The 15054-nt window shown below is 42.9% G+C and overlaps 1 protein-coding gene across 1 annotated transcript; it reads left to right on the forward strand.

The window, feature by feature from the left end:
• Positions 1-519: 519 nt before the first annotated feature.
• adprh (ADP-ribosylarginine hydrolase) lies at positions 520-14534 on the forward strand. The gene is made up of 8 exons (XM_032574961.1): positions 520-696; positions 2014-2128; positions 2214-2322; positions 6472-6570; positions 6647-6752; positions 7236-7502; positions 8474-8688; positions 14117-14534. The coding sequence occupies exons 1-8, from the start codon at positions 689-691 to the stop codon at positions 14263-14265; spliced, it is 1068 nt and encodes a 355-aa protein (XP_032430852.1). The 5' UTR covers positions 520-688; the 3' UTR covers positions 14266-14534.
• Positions 14535-15054: the final 520 nt, after the last annotated feature.

The raw sequence follows: 15054 nt of genomic DNA on the forward strand, positions 1-15054 counted from the left end.
ATAATAATAATAATTAAAAAAAGAAAAAGAAAAACAGTTGTAGTTTACTAGATTTGAGGGGCGATTAAGTATTTATTACAGTATTAGAATATCAAAATAAACACATTCCTCTAACTTGTCCTTTTACCTATCTAACATAAATATATATTTTTAATCCCATAAGATGTAATTATTGAATGTATTCAGATATTCCCCCTCAAAAATGACAATATTGACTTTATAAGTGGACCTTCCATTTTGAAATTCCAGACATTGATGAAACAGTGACATCTAGTGGTGAAATTGATTAGAGTAATATCTTTGAAGGGTTTTTTTAATTAAGAAAATACCCATTTTACATGGATGAAACATTTTGAGGAACCGCTCTAGGTAATCAGATGTTTTTGGAATTTAAATTCTGAAAAAGAAAGCATTATTGTGTATCATTAAATATTATACAGTATATTTGCTTTTGGTTAGACGTGGGGGGATAAAAGCCCCGGAAACAAGCTCTTATTTTGAAAATAAGCCGTAAATGTGTTTACCGTAATACTTAGCACTCGTGCGCCACAGAAAAAGGCTCGTGGGGGGCTGGCTGGACCGTTTGTTCCGAAGCAGAGGCTGGTTTGACCGCAGCGCCGCGGCCTCGGTGTCAACTGAACTGAATGTCCGCCTCGTCAGGTCTGATTTCCGGGAAGGACGCTTTACAATGGACCGGTGAGGCTGATGCTGTATAACGGCGTTTCTGTGCGATACCGAACCGGTGCAATACTCTCTAATAAAGCCAGACAGCTACTTTTTATTTAATCACTCGCTTATTTCTTCGCTAAGAAGCCTAACACGCCATAATAAATGTATTCATAACCACACTGACACACTTTGGAGAAATATTATGCACAGGTGTTTCCCAGGAAACCCGAGAACTCTATTTATTTTAGTAATAAATGTTAGAAAGTGCAATTTACGGATTTATAGAATAGCTACAAGAAAAGTTATTTACTTTGTCCGAAAATGTCAAAGATCAATAACATTTTTGTATAGAAATGTTGGCCCATTGAAGCAACTACATTGTATGTGTTCTCAATACTTTGTTGGGGCTCCTTTTGCATGAATCACTGCATCAGTGCAGCGTGGCATGGAGCTCAGCCTTCAGGCAGAGTCTCCATGATAGTCATAACATTTCTGAATTAAAAATCATTTTCAGTGGTCTTGTGTAATGCTCTAACTTTCTGATAAAAATAATTTTCGGTTATCACTAGGCATGTCACGAAAAATATTTTTTGCTGGACATTAAATTGCCCCAGAAATTATTGTGATAATATCGTTATTTTGAGACCATGGTTTTTGTAGCTAGCAAAAAAAAAAAAACAATAAAAAAACATGTCTTTAAACAAGTCAATGGAGTTAGGTCTTAGAGATCTAAAAAGAAACTGCTTTTTAGGAGTTGCTGTCTGTGGTTCCACCTGACCATAGCCACAGCAAATCAACATGCTAGTGATAGCCATCATGCTAATAATAGTATTTAAGCTAGTTTTGATATAAACGCTAAACTTATACTAAACAAAATAAGTCAATGATAGTCAAAATGCTAGCAATAGCCAACACTTTTTTTCTTCTTTTCTTCACAATTAAAACAAAGTTAAAAATTTGGCATCATTTTAGCTAGCTAATATTTTAGCTAAGTTTTACTTATACAGTTGTTTGTCTACTAAGTTGAATAAGTCAATGATGGTCAACATGCTACTTATACCCTATGCTATTGGCATGATTTTAGCTAACCTTAGCAGTTAGCTAAATTTAGCTTATGTACTGTTGTTTGCCTACAAAATTGTGTAAGTCAATGATAGTCAACATGCTACTGACAGCATTTTAGCTAAATGTAGCTTTGTCACTCTAACCCTATATACGAGAACAACGAGACACATTTATTTCAACTTATTAGAAATACAAGATGTCTTCTTTTAGAATGGTATGTGGATTGATAGCAGCATATCCAAGTTAAGGGTCCAGGATTGTTTCTCTTTGCACCTACAGATTTGCTACGGTGGAGCATTATAAGGCGGGCATGGTGCTGAGTGGTGCTGGTGATGCTCTGGGCTACAAGAACCAGCTCTGGGAGTATAACGAGTCCGGACCAGCTATTCACCAGGTCAGGAAACTAAATCCTGTATCTTCAGGAGCTGATCTCAAAGCAGAAAAACTTCATGATGTTTGTCCTCTTCTGGCCCCCGTAGGAGCTGCAGGAGCTCGGCGGTTTGAAGAGCATCAAGGTGGAGCTTCCTGATTGGCCGGTGAGCGACGACACCGTTCTACACCTGGCAACAGCTGAAGGACTGGCAACAGGTGAGATCAACAACCCAACAAACCCACAAACTACAGTTGAGCGATTAATTGGATTAATTGATTATTCAAATAATCGTCAACTAATTTAGCAATTGATTAATCGGTAAGTGGAGTATAGAATCAAAACATGGCAATTTGCTGAAAAAACAACATATTCAGAGCAGTAATGAAGCCAAACATGTACAAAACATATATACATTTCGCATTTATGATTATAGACTTCTCCTCCATGGGCTGCCACCTTATCGTGGTGGAGGGGTTTGAGTGTCCCAATGATCCTAGGAGCTATGCTGTCTGGGGCTTCATGCCCCTGGTAGGGTCACCCAAGGCAGACAGGTCCTAGGTGAGGGACCAGACAAAGAGCAGCCCAAAGACCCCAATGATGAAGGAAAACTTTGGACTTGGTGTTCCCTCGCCCGGACGCGGGTCACCGGGGCCCCACTCTGGAGCCAGGCCTGGAGGGGGGGCACGATGGCGAGCGTCTGGTGGCCGGGCTTTTACCCATGGAGCCCGGCCGGGCTCAGCCCGAAGAGGAAACATGGGCCCCCCCTCCCATGGGCCCACCACCCGTGGGAGGGGCCAAAGGGGTCGGGTGCAGTGTGGGATGGGTGGCAGCAGAGGGAGGGGACCCTGGCGGTCCGATCCTCGGTTGCAGAAACTGGCTCTTGGGACGTGGAATGTCACCTCTCTGGTGGGGAAGGAGCCGGAGCTAGTGCGTGAGGTCGAGAGGTTCCGGCTAGAAATAGTCGGTCTCACCTCGACGCACGGCTCTGGTTCTGGAACCAGTCTCCTTGAGAGGGGCTGGACATACTTCCACTCTGGAGTTGCCCAAGGTGAGAGGCGTCGGGCAGGAGTGGGCATACTTGTTGCTCCCCATCTCGGCGCCTGTACGTTGGGGTTTACCCCGGTGAACGAGAGGGTAGCATCCCTCCGCCTACGGGTGGGGGGACGGGTTCTGACTGTCGTTTGTGCTTACGGGCCGAACGACAGTTCAGATTACCCACCCTTTTTGGAGTCCTTAGAGGGGGTACTGGAGAGTGCTCCTCCTGGGGACTCCCTTGTTCTGCTGGGGGACTTCAACGCTCACGTGGGCAATGACAGTGAGACCTGGAGGGGCGTGGTTGGGAGGAACGGCCCGCCCGACCTGAACTCGAGCGGTGTTCTGTTGCTGGACTTCTGTGCTCGCCATGGATTGTCCATAACGAACACCATGTTCAAGCATAAGGGTGTCCATATGTGCACTTGGCACCAGGACACCCTAGGCCGCAGTTCGATGATCGACTTTGTCATCGTTTCATCGGATCTGCGGCCGTATGTCTTGGACACTCGGGTGAAGAGAGGTGCGGAGCTGTCCACTGACCACTACCTGGTGGTGAGTTGGCTCCGGTGGTGGGGGCGAAAGCCGGTCAGACCTGGCAGGCCCAAACGTGTTGTGAGGGTCTGCTGGGAACGTCTGGCGGAATCCCCTGTGAGACGGAGCTTTAACTCCCATCTCCGGCAAAACTTCGAACACGTCCCGGGGGAGGTGGGGGACATGGAGTCTGAGTGGACCGTGTTCCGTGCCTCCATTGTCGAGGCGGCCGATCGGAGCTGTGGCCGCAAGGTTGTCGGTGCCTGTCGCGGCGGCAACCCTCGAACCCGCTGGTGGACACCTTCGGTGAGGGATGCCGTCAGGCTGAAGAAGGAGTCCTATCGGGCCTTTTTGGCCTGTGGGACTCCGGAAGCAGCTGATGGGTACCGGCGGGCGAAGCGGCATGCGGCTCGGGCGGTTGCTGAGGCAAAAACCCGGGCGTGGGAGGAGTTTGGAGAGGCCATGGAGAAAGACTTCCGTACGGCTTCAAGGCGATTCTGGTCCACCATCCGGCGTCTCAGGGGGGGGAAGCGGTGCAGCACCAACACTGTTTATAGTGGGGATGGTGTGCTGCTGACCTCTACTCGGGACGTTGTGGGCCGGTGGGCAGAGTACTTCGAAGACCTCCTCAATCCCACCAACATGCCTTCCACTGAGGAAGCGGAGCCTGGGGACTCTGGGTTGGGCTCTCCAATCTCTGGGGACGAGGTCGCCGAGGTGGTTAAAAAGCTCCTCGGTGGCAGGGCCCCGGGGGTGGATGAGATCCGCCCGGAGTTCCTTAAGGCTCTGGATGTTGTAGGGTTGTGTTGGTTGACGCGACTCTGCAATGTCGCATGGACATCGGGGGCAGTTCCCCTGGATTGGCAGACTGGGGTGGTGGTCCCCCTGTTCAAAAAGGGGGACCGGAGGGTGTGCTCCAATTATAGAGGGGTCACACTCTTAAGCCTCCCTGGCAAGGTCTATTCAGGGGTCCTGGAGAGGAGGGTCCGTCGGATAGTCGAACCTCGGATTCAGGAAGAGCAGTGTGGTTTTCGTCCTGGTCGTGGAACGCTGGACCAGCTCTACACCCTCGGCAGGGTCCTGGAGGGTGCATGGGAGTTCGCCCAACCAGTCTACATGTGTTTTGTGGACCTGGAGAAGGCGTTCGACCGTGTCCCTCGGGGAGCCCTGTGGGGGGTTCTCCGGGAGTATGGGGTACCGGGCCCTTTGATACGGGCTGTCAGGTCCCTGTATGACCGGTGTCAGAGTCTGGTCCGCATTGCCGGCAGTAAGTCGGGCTCGTTTCCGGTGAGAGTTGGACTCCGCCAGGGCTGCCCTTTGTCACCGATTCTGTTCATCACTTTCATGGACAGAATTTCTAGGCGCAGCCAAGGTGTTGAGGGGATCCGATTTGGTGGCCTTAGGATCTCATCTCTGCTTTTTGCAGACGATGTGGTCCTTTTGGCTTCATCAGATCGTGATCTGCAGCTCTCGCTGGAGCGGTTCGCAGCCGAGTGTGACGCGGCCGGGATGAGGATCAGTGCCTCCAAATCCGAGGCCATGGTCTTGAGCCGGAAAAGGGTAGAGTGCCTTCTCCGGGTCAGGGGGGGTGTCCTGCCCCAAGTGGAGGAGTTTAAGTATCTCGGGATCTTGTTCACGAATGGGGGAAGAAGGGAGCGGGAGATCGACAGGCGGATTGGCGCAGCGTCTGCTGTCAAGCGGGCGCTGTACCGGTCCGTCGTGGTGAAGAGAGAGCTGAGCCAAAAAGCGAAGCTCTCGATTTACCGGTCGATCTACGTTCCCACCCTCATCTATGGTCATGAGCTTTGGGTCATGACCGAAAGAACGAGATCGCGGATACAAGCGGCCGAAATGGGTTTTCTCCGTAGGGTGGCTGGGCTCTCCCTTAGAGATAGGGTGAGAAGCTCAGTCATCCGGGAGGGACTCAGAGTAGAGCCGCTGCTCCTTCACATCGAGAGGAGCCAGTTGAGGTGGCTCGGGCATCTGGTCAGGATGCCTCCTAGACGCCTCCCTGGTGAGGTGTTCCGGGCACGTCCCACCGGGAGGAGGCCCCGGGGAAGACCCAGGACACGCTGGAGGGACTATGTCTCTCGGCTGGCCTGGGAACGCCTCGGGATTCCCCCGGAGGAGCTAGAAGAAGTGGCTGGGGAGAGGGAAGTCTGGGCCTCCCTTCTGAAGCTGCTACCCCCGCGACCCGACCTCGGATAAGCGGAAGAAGATGGATGGATGGATGGATGGATGGATTATAGACTTTGTAAATATTTTCTACCCAGAACTCTTTAAGTGGCAGTTTTAGCTTCACCTGGTTTAAATTTAGTTAAAAATTGAGCTCCTTTTCCATCCAATTATTAAATAAAATAATTAATCAACAGATCACTCTGTATTGATGTTAAGTTAAGCAGAAAGAAGAGCTTTTCACATGTTGATGTTGAAAGTAAATTATTATTTATATAAATTCTTTATTATGGTTTTCATGCATTTTAATATTGTGTATGTAATCTTAATCTGATTAATCATTAGAATAATTGATTATTAAATAATCGTTGGATACCTACCACAAATCTCTCGTCTCAGTGTTTTTCCTCAACTTAAAGATTTTAAGTATAATTCCCAGTCTTGCCTGGAGTTGCAGTTTAATTGAGGTTCTATTTAAGACCAAAATTAAAAATGGACAATTAAATTAACGTTTAGGTTTATTCATAAAGCCTCTCAGATTAGTTCTAGATTTGAGTGTCCAAAAAGCGCTCTAAAAATGTTATTATTACAATTTAAAGTCTGCAAATTGTGGCATTTTTTAGGGAAAACGGGGGAGGAGCTCCTGCATGAGGTGGCTGGTCGGTATGTGGAAGCGATGAAGGACATGGACGGGAGGAAACCCGGCCCTTCCAGCATTCTGGGTATGTTTTATTTGTAAAATGAGCTAAAATTTGCTGTTTGGAAAGATAGATGTGCAGCTGTGATGTGCTCTATAAGGCGTTTCCCAGCTGAAGCCAGGGGAAGAAGAGGGCTACAGAGTAGCGTATAACCCAGATGGTACGGGCTGCGGCGCGGCGATGCGGTCCATGTGCATCGGTCTGAAGTAAGACGCTTCGTCCTGCTGACTTCAACATGTTTCATTTTGGTTTAATAAAACAACAAACCAACAAGGCGTGGCTCATACTTGTGAAAAATAAAGGAACAAATCTTTTTCAGTTTAATTTCAAATATGGACGAAACGATTAATCAATAATCGTAATTAATCGATAATTGAAATAATCATCAACTAATTTGATAATCGATTAATCGTTATGCAAACTCAAAAATAAATAAATTTTACATTAAAGTTTTAAAAAACTATTTCTAATATGTTTATAAATAAATAGAAAATAAATAATATAAAATATAAATATCTGGTTCAACATCTGCCAAAAAATGTGAAAATATAAAATTTTCCAGGAAACAGAGTTTTCCATTAGCAGAGCCATAAACGAACATTTTAAATTAATCTTTAATTAGTTTACTTATACAATTGAAAGAAACTGACTCTATGAAAAGATAATTTGAGACACGTCTCCTGCTTCAGGTACCCGAAGCCTGACCAGCTGTTGTCGCTCGTGGCTGTTGCCGTGGAGACGGGCAGGATGACCCATCCGCACCCCACGGGTTTCCTGGGGGCCGTGGCGTCAGCCCTGTTCGCCTCCTACGCCGTCCAGCGGCGGCCGATGACCACCTGGGGCCTGGGCCTGATCAACGAGGCCTGCCCGGTGGCGCGGACCATCGTCCAGGGCCGGGGCTTCGCCGTGGACGAGACGGAGCGCGACTGGGGCTACTTCTGCGACAAGTGGCAGTGGTGAGAAACGATAAAATCTGTTTTTAATTTTACTTTTTATCTATGTGAAAGGTTCATAGGCCGCTTTTTGATGAGTTTCACAATCAGAAATTTGAGTTATTTAGTGTCATAAGTCAAATGAATAACATTTTCACCATGTTGTACATTCTTTAATACGTCAGTTTGAAACTAAATATTTGTCTCAAAATTACATATTTAGTTAGCAAGCTAAAAAATTTTGCTGAGAAGCTACACATTTAGTTAGCAGGCTCAATACTAGCAAGCTAAATTGAATATTTAGCAAGTTCAATATTTATTTTGAATCAAAAATATATAGCAAACTAAATATTGAAGCTAAATTTAGATCAAAACCAACATTAGCTATCAAACTAAATATTTAGCTCCAAACTACATATCAACTTAGCATTTAAAGCTAAATGTTTAACAAGGTAAATATTCAGTTGAACTAAATATTTAGTCTGCCAGTAAATATTTAGCTAACAAGCTAAATCTCTACCTTCAAACTAAATATCTCGTTAACTTGCTAAATAATTTGCAAACTAAATATTTAACTATTTAGTTTTCAAGATAAATATTTATTTATTAAAAAAATATTTAGTAAAATACTAAATACTATTTAGTATTTAATGTATTAGTAATATTTACTTGTCAAACTAAATATTTAGCTAAGTATAGCTTGCTAACTCTTTAGCTTCAAACTAAATATTTAACTAGTTCAGAGCTAAAAAGTTAGTTTGGATTGTTAATATTTAGTTTGAAACTGAGATGTTTATAAATGAATGAATAACACGGTGAGATGATTTTGTGCCAAATGTCCCTGTTAGATTAAGTCTAGCTGCAGAGAATACTAAAGTCCAGCCTGACAGACGATTGATTGATTGGTAAAGCTAATTGATTAGATACCTAACTGCTTTGTTGCAGCACATGAGTTAATCATGTTGATGTCATCAATGCTCTTCCTCTGTCCTCAGGTACCTGGACCTGAGGGGCCTCTCTAACGGAGTGGGCCCTTTGCTTTGGCCCCCGTCCTACGGCCCAGCTGAGCGGGACGAGGCCTATAAGAGCTTCAGTCTGTCTGGCTGGGCGGGACGCAGCGGCCATGATGCTCCCATGATAGCGCTGGATGCCTTACTGGGCGCCGGTTCCGACTGGGAGGAGCTGATGAACAGAGCTGCTTTCCATGGAGGTCAGTTATAAAATGTAGAGTTAAACATTACAGGAGCCCTGTGGGCTTTACAAAATATATTCATTATTTATTTTTTTCCACAAAATTATTCTTAGATCAAATTTTAGTGTGGTTAGTTCTGTTGAGCTTTTTTGGGCCTCGTCACTTTAAATCCAAACATGCTGCTGCTGGCCACGGCCCCAACTCAATGTTTACACTTACACATGAAAATGGCTGCAAACAGATGCGCAACTATATATCTTGGAAAAGCAGAAGTGGAGCCTCCTGCACAACCAAGAATGCAGCAGTCCTGGAGGTCAGATAGGGTTGCTAGGAAACAGGCTGGGCTTCACTGGGGGTTGCTAGGTTATGGAGCAGTGCCTGCTGATTTGTGATGTTACATTAGGGAGGTTTTCGAAACAACTTGTTTTCCAGACACCAAAAGAAGCTTGTTAAGAAGCTCATTGTTAAGAAGCTTGTCTGCATTTTACCAACAAATGCGCCAACCAGATGTCTTTTAGATTGCTTTATGTTCAAGTCATTGATTACCGTATTTTCCGCACTATAAGTTGCACCTAAAAACCTTCAATTTTCTCAAAAGCCGTGAGTGCGCCTTATAATCCAGTGCGCCTTATATATGGACCAATATTGAGCCACAACAGGTCTCGCAACTACGATAAGCAGCCGCTGACTTCATTTCCCCCGTAGAAGAAGAAGCGCACGGTGCAGGCTGGGTTTTGTGTAAAGACCCCAAAATGGCTCCTATTAAGAGACAAGCTTACGACGCAGAGTTTAAGCTCAAGGCGATCAGTCAGGCAGTAGAACACGGGAACAGAGCAGCAGCCAGAGAATTTAACATGAACGAATCAAAGGTGCGGAAGTGGGTATATATTGTGATTGCACTAACGTTTGATTTACCATAACAGTATCAGACTGTTTTTTACGTGTTTATTGAATCGAGGAAAAGTTCCCCTCCACTATATGTTATACCTTGCCGTTGTTAAAAGATAAACTGTGTCACGAAAATACCACGTCACTTACTTTACCTCGGGGAAAATAATAAAACAGCTGTTTATTCATTTTGGGAATGAACTGAGTTTTCAGAACGCTGGTTTGTAATCTATTTATAAACTTTGACTGACCTATCTGACTATTTTGTTGACATTCCCTTTAGCGCAGCTCCATCTAATGGATGCATAACGTAACCCCAGCCTCTACTGTAGCGTCTATTCTATGCGCCTTATAATGCGGTGCGCCTTATATATGAAAAAAGTTTTAAAATCGGCCATTCATTGAAGGTGCGCCTTATAATGTGGAAAATACGGTACATTGATGACCACATTTATTGACAGATTTAATGTTTCTTTTATTTCTTTTGCATGATATAACATTTTTAGAAAAACTTAATTCCATAATTTGAGTGTATTTATTCATCATTATGTATAAATGTTAACAAAAATCACCAGTAGCAAATGTAACGCTTTTCTTAAATGCGCAGGTCTGACTGCAGGGCTTAGTGTTAACCACTCTATAAAATCAGAAATAGGTACGGCATGGAGTCATGATTGGGTGGATAATTGATGCAACTGATGCAAAGAGCTTTGTTTATATTGCCATTTATTGCAGTGGAAATAGTAATGATAATAATAATGACAATAATAATAATAATAATACTAACAGCAAAAACTAAACAAAGAGAAATTGTTCAAAAGAAACAAGGACGGGGAAAAAGAACAAACCGAAAAAGAAATAATCAATAATACTTCAAAACCAAATGTAGTTCAAAAGTCCAAGAGCAACGGGAGAATTGTTCTTTTCCTTTAGATACTCCCTTAGAGTTTATTTTGTTTCCTGTATGGAAAGTGTTGTTTGGTTTTCCTGTGTGGAGAGTGTCTTTCTTTTTCCTACCACCAGGTGGTGTGTGGGTAGCTCGCCATCCTCCTTCAGCAAGCGAGTCGATGAAGGGGGAAAAAAAAAACCTGACCTAAAAGGCCAGAAAACATACATTAAGTTCATATATAAATGTTATATTTATATAAGCTAAATGGGAAAAAAACAAATACATACTGCTATGTATTGACAACCACTTCATATATTATAAAAATGAGAGAAAACAAAAAAATCCTTTTAAAAAGAAAAGTGCACTTCATAATTCAAGTTCAAAATTTCTCAAGGTAATTAGCAGTCGCTACGAACAGCTAATAATAAATCAAATCAATCAACTTTAAGAATGTGATTGATCAAAGTAGCTACAAACAAAATCATATTAGGTACCAGACTTCATTGATGCACCAGCATGGAATACAACAATAAACAAAGAAATCATGAAAAATAATCAAATATAAAGTTGAAAGAGAAGCCTTTAAATATTAAAGGTGTGGCCTTTAATTCGGCTTTAACAGTGTGACTTTTTATTAAGTAAGTTATTAGTAAGTGGACTGAGCTGATGTGGCAACTGATTGTCGAGTTGGTAGCTAATGCTAACTGGCGGCGCACAGCGGAAATAACGCCCCATCATATATGGATGAATATTTACTCACCGTCGAGTAACGGCTTGTTTGAGGAAGTGGATGTTACTTGTTCTCATCAGAAGGTAAACCAGGCATCAACAAAGCCCAACCTGGTGAGTATTGCAGCGGATATATTAGCGGCGCTAGTATTGCTGATACAACGTCAAGTTCAGATGGTACTTAACTCACCGCAGATCCTCGAGTTTTAGAGATGAATTTGTTCAGCGATGAGTTGAGTTGGAGATTTGAGATTGTTTTATTAACAACCAACGCCACAACCAACAGTGAGCAGCAGCACAGTGGAAACCCGGAAATACACATGAGGGTCCCAGCTGTTAAAGGGACGGCTTAAAGGGAAGGTGGTTGGGGCGTGGCGGTCACGTGGGTTACACAAACCAAACCTAATTTTTCAGCATTTAATTAGCCAGTTGGTATAGGAATAAAGATGGCGGCCATGCCAGAACGGAAGAAAAAAAAAACACTTTATGCAGTGCCGTTTTGAAATAAACACTCGAGAAACTCCTTAAGTTATCAATAGTGCTCAGATGAATGATGGAGCAACGCAAACTTTCAACCAAAATTACTGACACGCTATGAAGAAGGACACGACAACACGGGAGACATAACAGGAACCCCTTAGCATGATAGAAAAATGCCTTTCTAAATTTACTAATGTGAGAATACCAAAGTTTTCTGTTTATTCGATCAATATTTAACACAAAAATTGTTTATATGTGCTTAAAAATTTAGCACTTCATGTTATGGAAAGCGGTCGGCCATTTTTTTTTTTTTTTTCTCCGAAGAGTTTTTGCGGCGCTAGTGGCTCGTATTTTTTCCACAGTAGGCAGACAGCAGTGGTGGGAAGTAACGAAGTACAAGTACTTCGTTACTGTACTTAAGTACAATTTTCATGTATCTGTACTTTACTTAAGTAGATTTAATAATGGGTACTTTCTACTTTTACTCCACTACATTTTACAGTAAGTATCTGTACTTTCTACTTCACTACATTTCTACAAAAGTGTCGCGTTACTCGTTACATCCAAGTCGCACTGCTCTCTTTTTGTCCGTTAAAATATGAAGTTCAGGGACTTTAAGGTGGCGCCGTAAAATCCAAGTAATAACGTGACTTAGTGTCTGTTGTCACCCATCGCCTCCCCCTTTACTAGCACGCGGAGCTCCAGACATGCGCAGTGGTTTCCTCTGAGCGGGAGAAGATGTCTAACTAATCGATAATAGCTGCATAAATCATAAGATATGACGACATGTAAAACCAGCAGCGCTTGGTGGGACTTTGTCCAACTTTTAGCGTCACTTGGAAGGAAAGCTTAAAGAAAGGTAAGATCTGTGGACGTGATGCTAGCAAAGCTAGCTGTACTGAGACACATGTTGCATCTGCGATGAAAAAAAGTTGTCACTCATGCGCTGAATTATTGTGTGGATTCAGGAACGATCCGATTCTTCTGGACGGATCTTTACTAAGGTTGATGGGACTGAAGCCTCACTGAGAGCCATTCTTTGTTCTTGTATACACTGCAATAGCTATATATATATATATATATATATATATATATATATATATATACACACACACACACACACACACATTTATTTAATTGCCGAATAAGTAAAAGTTGAACGTATGAACACAGAGCATGCTCATTGATTGATTTTGTCTCCTGTCATGGTGGCAAACATGCAGTGGGAGGGAGGATGAGAACAGTCATGGTGCTCCTTCTGCTTGTTGCGCCGTTGGACAGTGTTCATAGTGTTGTTGTAATGTTACAATTACAACTGTAATTGTAACATAGCAATTACAGTTAATTGCTATGTTTCATGGTTTAATGGTGCAGACAGTTGTGGTTTCTGACATGGGCAATATGGGCAACCGCCCAGGGCGTTATTTTTATAGGGATGGCAGGCGACCTCTGCGGATTGTAGCACAGCGATGAAAGCAAAACAGAATGAAATGAGTTGTAATTGATACTGGTTAAATATATTTCAGCTCTAAGTATTTATATCTAGGTGTTTTTATGGAAATGAGGATCTTTCAGATCAATCTGAGAACCAATTTTGATAGGTGCACTTCATTTTATTGTGTCATGTAGCGCAGGGCGCTGGTCTTGGTCTCGTGTTCAGTGGTCTTGACTACAACTCTGCTACGTGGCTCCTCGATTGCATGTCTTCCCCCGCACACCTTCGTTCCATCCCCTTTCAGTTGGATTTCTTTCTAAATAAATGTCACTAATGAAGTTCATGCTACGTTAGGACAGGAAATAAGATGTTTCCATCCCTGAAATTATGATGCATAGAATCACATATCTAAGTCTAAACTCTTACAGAGAATAAACACAATAAGAACATGTTTAATCTGTGACATTGTTTATTAAAATGGCACATTTATGATGTATTCAAATTAAATACTATCGGCACACTTAATGATATTAGCGATTAGGTTATGTATTCAGCAAGTACTTTTACTTTTAATACTTAAGTATTTTTAAAAGCCAGTACTTTTTTACTTTTACTTAAGTAAAATGTTAATGTGGTACTTTGACTTTTACTTGAGTACATTTTTGCCTGTGTATTTGTACTTTTACTTAAGTACATTTTTTGAGTACTTTCTCCACCACTGGCAGACAGGAAGGAGGGTGAGGAGAGGGGGGAAGACATGCGGCAAAGGTCGTCGGGACCGGGAGTCGAACCCGCGACGTCCGCGTCGAGGACTAAGGCCTCCAAACGTGGGGCGTGCTAACCCCCTGCGCCACCACAGCACGCCCCCCGGTCGGCCATTTTGATACAAAAGAAAACTCAGTTTTTAAAAAAATGGCCGCTCATCACTCAGTCGATCGATAAGAGCAGCCAACTTTAATAACTTTCATTCCTACAACTGCGAAGTAAAACTACTTACTTATACCTTTCTCTTTGATTCTGCCAAGGTGACAGCGACAGCACAGCGGTGATCGCCGCCTGTTGTTGGGGTCTCCTTTACGGAACCAACGGGGTCCCCGAAGGCAACTACAGCAACCTGGAGTACCGCGACCGACTGGAGCGCTGCGCCGAACAACTCTACGCCCTCTCACACTAAAACAGCGGCAGAAACCGGGCCAACGAACCGGCGAGCTCCCATCGACCCACAAAGTGGGTTGTCATTTTAGCCTGAAGGGAAAAGATTGGTCCAGTAAACTAGAGTCGTTTTCCTCGTGGTTGACAACAGCCTGGCTTGTGTTTAGAGCGCTCCCCCTGGTGGCCATTCCTGAGATGACAGTGGAGGCAATTACCTCATTTAGTCTACCGGTACCTTAAATAAAGGAAAGCGATCAAAGATGCTAAATAAACACAGTTGACACGTACTAATTATTGATGTCTTTTTACTATATTACTTTAGTTACTGATCAATCAATTATTCTAATGATTAATCGATTGATCTGCATGAATGATCTGCAGGATGTACCATTTTTTCCAATCGCTTAAGCCTTTCATACAATATTAGAAATACATTAAGAGGCAAATAAATGCAGTTCCTTTTTAAAATAGAAATATTTTTTTTGCCTTAAATGCAATAACAAATGAAAAGCTCAGCTCTTCCCACTTGATTTATCAACACTGTTTAAGTGTTGATTATTTTAACATTTAATTATTTGAATTAATAGATTATTTTTGGCAGAATTTTAACTGGATGAAGCTAAAATTGTCTCTTGAACAGTACTGGGTAGAATATATTTACAAAGTAGGTTTTTTCCCCAAGTTAAATGCAAAATGTATATTTTTGTTTCACTGTTTTTGTTTAAACACAACTATGAATATGTTTTTTCAGCAAAATGGCCTTTTTTGAGTCTGCATATTCCAGTTATCAATTAATCAGATTATTCATGAT

The sequence above is a fragment of the Xiphophorus hellerii genome, chromosome 10 (genome assembly GCF_003331165.1).
Source record: "Xiphophorus hellerii strain 12219 chromosome 10, Xiphophorus_hellerii-4.1, whole genome shotgun sequence".
NCBI lineage: Eukaryota > Metazoa > Chordata > Actinopteri > Cyprinodontiformes > Poeciliidae > Xiphophorus > Xiphophorus hellerii.

Coding starts and splice junctions, on each gene's coding strand:
- adprh (XM_032574961.1), top strand. Junction 6,571..6,646: donor CGGCCCTTCCAGCATTCTGG/GTATGTTTTATT, acceptor GTGCTCTATAAG/GCGTTTCCCAGCTGAAGCCA. Junction 8,689..14,116: donor CAGAGCTGCTTTCCATGGAG/GTCAGTTATAAA, acceptor GATTCTGCCAAG/GTGACAGCGACAGCACAGCG.